The sequence below is a fragment of the Malus domestica genome, chromosome 17 (assembly GCF_042453785.1).
Source record: "Malus domestica chromosome 17, GDT2T_hap1".
Taxonomy (NCBI): domain Eukaryota; kingdom Viridiplantae; phylum Streptophyta; class Magnoliopsida; order Rosales; family Rosaceae; genus Malus; species Malus domestica.
Window position 1 is genome coordinate 24,038,010 of NC_091677.1, and position 9,532 is coordinate 24,047,541.

Here is a 9,532-nt window from a genome sequence, read left to right on the forward strand (position 1 = left end):
TGGGTACCTATATTCAGCTGTCAGGACATCTTGACATGTTCAAATCCCGACAGCCGAATATAGGTACCTGCACGCAATGGAATTTCGATCTAGTAAGGACGCTTCTGAGGTGGCATGCCTACTCGAAGGTAGAATACGTCTTAATTTTTTTTTTCTCTATAGCAATGGACGCCAACCACAAAAAGAAGAGGGCAAAGTAGGAAACTCACCGTATATTTTGAATAGTATACATGAAATTTACAGATATACTGAACTGCAAGTCCACGCAATAGAACCGAGACAAATAGTATGCATCTATCTCTGTAAAATGATATGGAAATTTTCGCACTTGGATGAACCACCCGAATTGGGTTTTAACCGTTCGAGAATTTTGAATTCTGGAGTCCCTGGCCATCACAGATCTCATCATTGCTTACCCTACTGTTGGCTGGAGTCCCTGGCCAATGGCGAGCCACCGCTCCTCTCTCCGACCTCACTTTTGCATAGGGGACATGATGCATTGATTTTCAACCATTTGTCAACACACTCCACGTGAAAGACATGTAAACATGGTAGCTCCCGTAGCTCATCGTTATCTGCATACTTCGCCAAGCAAATACAACAAACCTGCACCGTATGGAAGGAGAAAAGAAATCAATCAAATGACAATTGCATAGAAGGAAACGGTCTCGTTGTTACTTGCACTTTCCAAAAATTTAGGAATGTATAAAGCCTTGTTTCCTATAACAAACGAAAAGCTATATATAGCCAATACGCGACCATATAACTCTACTTCACGCAAACCAAGAAAGTGATTATAGCCAATTAACCATTATCATGATTGTAATATTTTGGTTTACAGTAAATATTATAATAAGATTAAATAAAATTTCAAGACCATGAACTCGGCAGGGACAGAACTTACTCACCGCATCATCTCCAGATATCTCACGCTCCTTTTCTGTCCCTGCAGCCAAGAGCCCACCTTGACTACCTGGGCTTCCCTCCTGATCATCATTGGTCACATTTTCCTTTAACTTGAATTTGTATGTCGGGAGAGCATTAATTGATTCCACGGTGGCTCCTCTAGCCTGAGAAAGATCCTCTCGAAATCCGAGGACAGAAATGATGCAAGGCAGGCAGCAGCAAATTGTTGCACATAGTATGAATGGCATGGCATATCCAATACAGCTAAAGGTAAGGAACACTATACATAACCTATAAGAAACACCGGATACGTTAGATGACTCGAAAACCTAGAAGAAACCAAGGAAATGTTAGATGACTCAAACGCAGTATATATCAACATGATGTACCTGTACAGTTTAGGAGCATCAGAAGGGGCAGAGTGACCTCCAAAAATCCACACATTGCCTACAACAAACCAGACTGCAAAGAAGCAATCTAAGGCCATCTTGAAATGATCCACTAACCCATTTATTCTGCAAAATTGAATGAGCTTCCTCACTTCATGACACCATCTATAAATTGCATAAAACACATGGAGAGATATAAAGAGAAGATAAGATAGATACAAGAAAGTAGTATTTAAACTGTTTGATGTAAAGTGGCCTTAAAATCTTAGCGCTGTCATCGTGCTTCAGTTTATTGTCTAATTCGTATGTACAATTGATCAATATAAACCTTTTGATTTCACCCTCCAAAGTAACTAATTTTCTAATACGGCCTATCATAAAGTTTGATTTATGTCAGCATGGATGACAACCGGTATATTGTAGAAACCCAAGTAGGAAAACCATTAGAGAAAAATTACAACAATTGCAGCGCACAAGAAACCCAAAACTGAAATTTAACATGTAATATTTTATGCAAGCCACTTCTTGGTGATCTAACATGCACTACGACACATTTTTCCCTATCAAAATTATTGAGTTGTGAATAAATGAGAGGTAGTTCATCCTTCAAGTACTGTAGATCACTTGATTAATCGATAAACTATATATATACCCTTTCAGTCCATCTTCAATGTCTGGAAGGCATAAGGTTCCTAGGAAGGTATAATACTTGCTTGCATTATTGCTCAAGGAGGCTCAATACTTAAGATTACCATTCGACAGAAGAGGCCCTGTATGTTGTCTTTCACCTTCTTGGTCTGTTAACAACACGAATGGAAGAGGTTCTTCAAACGTTAATCATTTATTTCTTCATTATCCAATTAGACAGTGGCCAATATTTTTGAGGAAAAGATTGAGTTGGGTGATTCAGCCGTCTTGTGTATCTTTATTAGCTGCCCGTGCATTTTTAGAGAAGACTTGCCTTGTTTGGGATATATTGTTGAGAAATGTGTGTGTAATTATCAGAACAAAAACAACTTAATGAACTAAACTAAATTCATTCACCTAAAAGCATGCTCACTAGGAAACCTGACAGGTGAGGTGACAATATCAGTAAGTAAAATGCAAGACATCACCCACCAATTAAACATAAAATGAGAAGATCAAAGAAATGGAAAACCTTGCACTTAAGGGTCCTCCAATTTGAGGGTTAGTTGTAACCGTTTCGGAGGCGCGACTGTTCTCTTCATCTGAAGCTTGTGTAATTGAAATAGCTGTATAAGACGTTGGTTCAGGAGGACTGCTTTCAGAAGACCCTTGATGCGATTGAATGGATTCTTGCTCAGAACCCCTGTTGCGGTTACGGAACCTCCAGTAAAGAACAGGAAGTGTTGCAACACAACCAGATGCATAACCCACAACCCATGCAAACAAAGGCGCTTGTGGATTTTCATTTGTTGACAGTGACAAAACAACAATAGATGCTATAATCTGACTCACAGTGACAACAAGCTCAACAGAAATCCATAACCCTGAATTTAAAGGGCTTCTTCGGCGACGACTATACCCATCACCTCTCCTCATAAATGAGGAATTCCTAGAATTCAATCTGTTTGAGGAAGATGAAGCAGCTTGATAAGAGGGGGCATGTGTACTTGCTGATGATCTGTCTTCATGATGGGGCATGTCCACTCTAGGAGGTTGGTCATCACTGGATGTACTTGATGAAGCATCATCATTCCTTGTTACATCAATTATGTGCACACGATTGTTATGACTTTCCATCTGCTCTAGTAGCAAAGGAAATTGGTCACCTTGGGTGTCACTATTTGGTTCTGCAGAGGGAACATCCATCTAACTCCACCAACCAAATTGGAAGGTGAGAATGCATAGATTTTGCTCAACTTTTTAGATTTTTCACTTTATAAAAAAGTCGTCCTCTTTCTTACTCGCAGTACATGGCACAGTCTGGAACTGATAGATTCAAAGAATTTATTTCTATCTCATATCCAAGGCTGTAAGCTGCAACAAAATCAGAACTATGATTAGTTCTCTTAATCATTTCTATTAAACATAAATCAAACAATGCTAACTAAATGCAGCAGAACAGGATTGCAATATCACATAATTGGTAAAATGAGCAATGCCAGCCTACCAAAATGATCAAGATCACACAACCAATCAGATGGGGGGTTACATGGTTCACATGACTAGTTGACGTTCATACATTAAATTACTCCCAAATTTGTCAGGGATATCACCACGACAAACAAACAAGAACGAGACATTAAAAACAAAACCAAGATTTAACAACAAGGTACAACCGGACAAGCGGGAAATGAAGAAAGCTCTTATACCCCATCCGATTAAAACTACAGAATTGTTCTCAAACATAATAAAAGCCTCAAATTTTCTTCCTAAGTGGGTGAGCATTCACAATTATGAGTTCATCCAATATGCATTACATTTTCGACTAATTCTTCGGTCTCAAACCAGTAGTACAACACAAGTCAATGCACAAAACAGCATCAAAAGACAGTTACCCACTTAGAGAAAACTCAAAATAAATCAAATCCCAGAAAATCAGAGCCTTATTTCAATCTGAGAAGAAGAACCCATGTCTGAAAAACTTCATCTATTCTCTAAATTCACTAAATTACACTTAATAAAAAATAAAATCTTCCAAAAATTCACCGTCCCAAATAGATCGAACCAAAGCAATTGTACTAAGCTATTAACTCGAATTAAAACTTAAAAACCCACTAATGATCAAACAAAAATAATCAAATTTCACAGAAATCAAAAGCCTATAACCCAAAAATGATGATATAAAAAGGAAGAAATTGCAGGGGTTCAATCAAATATATACCTGATATAAAAGATACAATGAGTACCACAGTCAGAAGAGAAGCTTCAGAGCTCACCTTTTCTTCCCATTTCTTTCAATTTTCTCGCAGATTCTCAGTTTAATAAAATACAACGTCAGCTATTTTTCTCCATTGCTCACGCAAACTCATCAGATACAGAGAGAGAGAGTAAACGTTGAGGTCAGAGATGGGATTTGGATCCTCTCCTGAGCTAACGGAGAGGATCCTCCTGACCAAGTGTTATGGACCGTTGGATTTTCATCCAACGGATACAAACAGGTGGGTCCTTTTAAAGTTATAATAATTATAACCGTTGGATAAAAATCCAACGGTTCATAACACTTGGTCAGGAGGATCCTCTCCATTAGCTCAGGAGAGGATCCAAATCCGTCAGAGATGAGCTGGGGGCAGTGACTGCGAGGGGTTTTGCGCCGTTGGATTGCGGACGGTGATATCATCATGTGGTTGGTGATGGACGGTTGATATTTACTTGATTTGGTTGGAGGCATCGCACCAACTCGGGCTTGTCGCGACTCGGCGACTCTCGAGTCAAAAGCCCAAGCTTCAGTCCAGCCTGCTCGAACCAGCTCAAGACCCGACTCAACTCGCTTACTTGATGTGTTTAGTTTACATTAGGCCTAATCGGATAAATGGTTCCCGTGGTCATAAAGTATTCGGATGATAATTCTGTGGTAAAAAAATTCAAATTTAAACCCCTGTGGTCACAGTTTGTTAGGATTTAAACTCCTGTGGTCTAAGTCGGTTATGATTTATGCCCTTTTGTCATTCCTCTATTAGGTTTAGGTTGGCCAAATCAGATAAATGGTCCCCTTGGTCATAAGGAATTTGGAAGATAGCCCCTGTGGTAGAAAAAATTTGAATTTAAATAATTTTTAATTCATTTCTTCTTTTTTTTTTTAAAAATAATTTTTTAAAAAATATGTAAATTAATTATTTAAATAAAAGATATATATCTATATATATAAAGTGAGCACCCTAAAATGGTAAAACATTCAAAATACCATAAATTGTCCTTTAAGAATTTCATAAATTACAATTGAACCAAAAGAAGCTAAAATATTTAACCATATTTTTATTTTGAATGAATTTAATATTTAAAATTATAGAAAAAAAAAACAAAACCTCCCACATTAGTGGGTGGTTTCATGTTTTTAATTCATTTCTTTTTTTTTAAATATTTTTTAAAAAAATATGTAAATTAATTATTTAAATAAAAGATATATAAAAATGTCAATTGCCACACGCGTATGTGTGTGGCAAGAGGTTAGTAAAGAATTAATTAATCGGTTGGATATTCGGGAGTCAAAAACTCATTAATTTTATAAAGGCATTTTGAATTATTTGATTTATTAGATCTTGAATTTTAATGAATTATGTGATTTATTAGTTTCACCTCATTCTGTCGCGTCTCTGTGAACACGAAAATTCCCGAAACGAAAGAGACAAGAACAACGTGCACAAAATAATATTTGTGTTTGATGATTTTGGGTTACAATCTCTCTTAAATTTGATCCTCTGATTCGATCTCCGTAAGGTGTTGATTTGTGGATGTTTCGTTGATCCAAGGACCGTCGATGCTTAATCTTGGATGAACTGTTAGAAGTTTCTTCAAGGGGCCGTGGGCTTGATCTTTGAAGGTGGATTTGAGCGAATCTTCAAGGAGCCGTTAGGGCTTGATCTTGAGGATGAATGTTTCTTCAAGGGCCGTTAAGGTTTGATCTTGAATAACGGTGATGAACGGATCTTCAAGGGCTTTTGGGCTTGATCTTGAAGAACGGTTGGATGTGTGGATTTGTTGATGTTGTTGATCCAAGGGCCGTCGGGGCTTGATCTTGGATGAACGGATGATGAACGATGGTGCTTTCTTCAAGGGCCGTCGGGGCTTGATCTTGAATAACGGTGATGAACGGATCTTCAAGGGCTTTTGGGCTTGATCTTGAAGAACGGTTGGATGTGTGGATTTGTTGATGTTGTTGATCCAAGGGTCGTCAGGGCTTGATCTTGGATGAACGGATGATGAACGATGGTGCTTTCTTCAAGGGCCGTCGGGGCTTGATCTTGAATAACGGTGATGAACGGATTTTCAAGGGCTTTTGGGCTTGATCTTGAAGAACGGTTGGATGTGTGGATTTGTTGATGTTGTTGATCCAAGGGCCGTCGGGGCTTGATCTTGGATGAACGGATGATGAACGATGATGCTTTCTTCAAGGGCCGTCGGGGCTTGATCTTGAATTGGTGGAAGTTCTTCAAGGGCCTTTGGGGCTTGATCTTGAATTGGTGGATGATTGTTGATCCAAGGGCCGTTGGGGCTTGATCTTGGGATGAACAGTTGTGTGGATTTGTTGAACACTTTCTTCAAGGGCCGTCGATGCTTGATCTTGAATTGGTGGAAGTTCTTCAAGGGCCGTTGGGGCTTGATCTTGAAAGAGGATTTGACGAAGAACGAAGAGGGCTTTCTTAATCCTTCGGGATTTGCTTGAATTTGGGAGGTTGGATGCTTGAAAGCTTTAGAGTTTCAAAGCTTCAAGGATTTTGGATGTGTGGGGAGTATTCTCTTCCATTTTGGGAGTAGAGAAATGTATTTGTGAATTGGTTTTTTCTTTGATGGAGAAGCCTATTTATAGGCTTTGGGAACGAATCACCACCATCCATTTGTTTTGGTGGATGTTGTAGGTGAATTTTGGTGGATGTTTGTAGGTGAAACTTGGTGGATGTTGTAGGTGAACTTAGTGTATGATGTAGGTGAAGTGAATGAAGGTTGTAATTTTAATACAATGGTCAACATTTATTTCACCAAAATTTCAATGTTTACAAATGTAATCTTAATGCAATGGCTAACATTTATGCCACCGAAATTTCAATGTCTACAAATGCCCCCACTTCAAGGCGCGTTGTATACATGTGCTTGTTACATGTAGGAGATGCGTTTTGAAGTCCCTTAATGTAGTTGTCAATCCAAGGGCCATCGAGGCTTGATCTTGAATTGGGCTGAAGATTTCTTCAAGGGCCGTTGAGGCTTGTTCTTGGACTTTGTTTGAAATTTCTTCAAGGGCCGTCGAGGCTTGATCTTGAAGGTTGAAATTGGACCACAAGGAGCTTTATGTGGTAGATGATCTTTGGCTTTGGTAGTGGATGAATCGGCACATATTTGTTTTTGCGCTTTGTTGACTTTCCACAGCTTTGATCTTGAACTGGGTTGGAGGATTTTTTGGATTCCTCCAATTGTTGACTTTCCACAGCTTATTCTTGAACTGGATTTGATTCAAATATGGTGGACGCTTGATCTTGAATCGGACTTGTGATCAAGGGCCGTCGAGGCTTGATCTTGAATTTGGCCGGAAACTTCTTCAAGGGCCGTTGATGCTTGATTCTTGAAGGTTGACTCGAACACATGGAAAACAGGCACGAGGTGAAGGTGACGACTTGTTGCTTTGTTCAATCTTTCTAATTCACACCTGAGCAGTTTGGTCAACGGTATGATCTTCAAGATTGATGGGCTCTTCTTCTAGTTGGTGACTTGATCTTTAAGGACTTGATTCAAGGGTGGTGAAAAGGCACATGCAGCCTACAACGCCTAGCAAGTCGACCCAAGAATTTGAGGGTCAAAACGAGTCCTCCACCCAGAGTGATCGCAAACCTGATGATATGAGATACTTTTGATTTTGAAGAAGTAGCGGATGAATCGACACGTGCTTCGTTGTGCTTGTCTCCACATGCTTCAATGTATCATTTTCCCTTGTCTTATCTATTCTTCTGGTAGAATGTAGCATCTTCTCGAGTTCTTCAGCTCAGATTCCTTCTGCTGAGCTGACTGTGCAGACTGCATTCTTCTCTGCTTGTTTCTTCAGGCAGATGTGGCAGCTTCTTGAGTTCCTCAGCTCAGACTCCTTCTGCTGAGCTGACTGTGAAGACTGCATTCTTCTCTGCTTGTTTCTTCTGCACGTTGTCTCCACATGCTGCAAGGTATCATTTTCACTTGCCTTATCTGTTCTCCAGGCAAATGTGGCATTCGAGTTTGAGTGGAGTTTCCGGCATATTGTTTTCTTTATCCTTGTCTTTGTAGGTAAGAACAAGGAAAAAGGAAAGGACAGGGAGAATGCATGATATGAGATACTCTTGCTTTCTACCCTGGTGATATGAGATACTTTTGCTTTGGTGTCATTTGTTTGCAGAGGTACCCCAAGGAATAAGAAACACTGAGTGACTCGAGAGGCTTCGTTGGGAAGGCATTCTCGGAGATGAAGAAAGGTTCTCGGAGATGAAGAAAGGTTATGTATTAAATAAATAAATACAGAAATCCCACTATAAAAGAAACTGCCCCATCATTTTTCCAACTTGTTTAGACTATACATTTGTTCCTTTACAAAATTTGATGCTTTAATCCAACTTAGCATTTTTCTATTTATTTAATAGGGATCTATCGAGATGTCTTCACTTTCTAATAAAATTTCACTGAAATGTCTTCACAATTTCGGTAGATATCTATTGAAGAATTGTCTCGTAGTTTAGAGTTCAACCAACAGTATAACAACGTTCAAATTGGTGCAAATTAAAAAATAAAAATAAAAATATGAAATCACACATCATGTGGATCCTCCAACAAATCGAATCATTGTTTGATTCTTTAAATATAAGCACATGTCATCAAAGTGCGAGTACTTATAGATGGGAGAGTTGGTACGAGAGCTGAAAAAAAGAACTTGCTTTCTGTGAAGTTTTTCATTTTCAGACATTTTTTTAGGTGGTGCTATTTGCACATTCTTTTTTATTTTTCACACATATTTGGTTTATTTCAGTTTTTTGATCCGATTCAGTTCATTTGATTCGATTGCTGAAAATTAAGAGGAGTGTGTGGAGGGTAAAAAGATGTGTGTAAAAGTACTCTCTTCTAATTGGTAATTCACAATCATACTTGTTATTAGAGCATTCTTGTCTCAATCTTGGAGAGTCGAAAGCTTTCCACTATGACATTTGAGTGAAGAAAGTCGAGGTTCTACCATAAAACTAATTGGCAATATGGCAATGTTTCTCCTCTCATCAATGTGGATTCATTCTCAACACACTCTTTCACGTGTGACGAGTTTTCAAGCCTAACACGTGGACAACACAACTCGGGTGACGTGGAGCACATATGGTCGTTGGGCTTCACACGTGACACAACCTGCTCTAATACTATGAAAAAGTTGAGGTTCCACCATAAATCCAATTGACAATATGAGAATAACCCAACTTACTTGTAAACCCATGCAATGTCCTTCATCCCATCAATGTATGATTCATTTTCAAGCTTAACACGTGAACAACACAACTCAGGTGACGTGGAGTACGTGTGGCCATTGGGCTTCACATGTGAGACAACTTGTTCTGATA

At 38.9% G+C, this 9,532-nt stretch overlaps 1 protein-coding gene across 4 annotated transcripts; it reads right to left on the reverse strand.

The window, feature by feature from the left end:
• Nucleotides 1-197: 197 nt before the first annotated feature.
• Nucleotides 198-4,333, reverse strand: LOC103405500 (E3 ubiquitin-protein ligase At1g63170). 4 transcript variants are annotated; one of them, XM_070817499.1, is made up of 5 exons: nucleotides 4,199-4,333; nucleotides 2,455-3,296; nucleotides 1,296-1,421; nucleotides 909-1,197; nucleotides 198-606 (listed from the first exon to the last, which is right to left on the reverse strand). In XM_070817499.1, the coding sequence occupies exons 2-5, from the start codon at nucleotides 3,126-3,128 to the stop codon at nucleotides 418-420; spliced, it is 1,278 nt and encodes a 425-aa protein (XP_070673600.1). In that variant the 5' UTR covers nucleotides 3,129-3,296; nucleotides 4,199-4,333; the 3' UTR covers nucleotides 198-417. The 4 variants fall into 4 exon arrangements, with proteins under 4 accessions (XP_070673600.1, XP_008342733.1, XP_008342734.1 ...); XM_008344511.4 differs by having other exon boundaries at nucleotides 1,296-1,460; XM_008344512.4 differs by having other exon boundaries at nucleotides 4,144-4,324.
• Nucleotides 4,334-9,532: the final 5,199 nt, after the last annotated feature.

Excerpts from the sequence above, each read along its gene's own strand:
- LOC103405500 (XM_008344511.4), bottom strand. The coding sequence starts at position 3,128 with ATGGATGTTCCCTCTGCAGAACCAAATAGTGACACCCAAGGTGACCAA. Across the intron at positions 1,461-2,454 it reads GGAGGACCCTTAAGTGCAAG|ATGGTGTCATGAAGTGAGGA; the intron begins GTTTTCCATTTC and ends TGCAATTTATAG. Across the intron at positions 1,198-1,295 it reads GATGCTCCTAAACTGTACAG|GTTATGTATAGTGTTCCTTA; the intron begins GTACATCATGTT and ends TGTTTCTTATAG.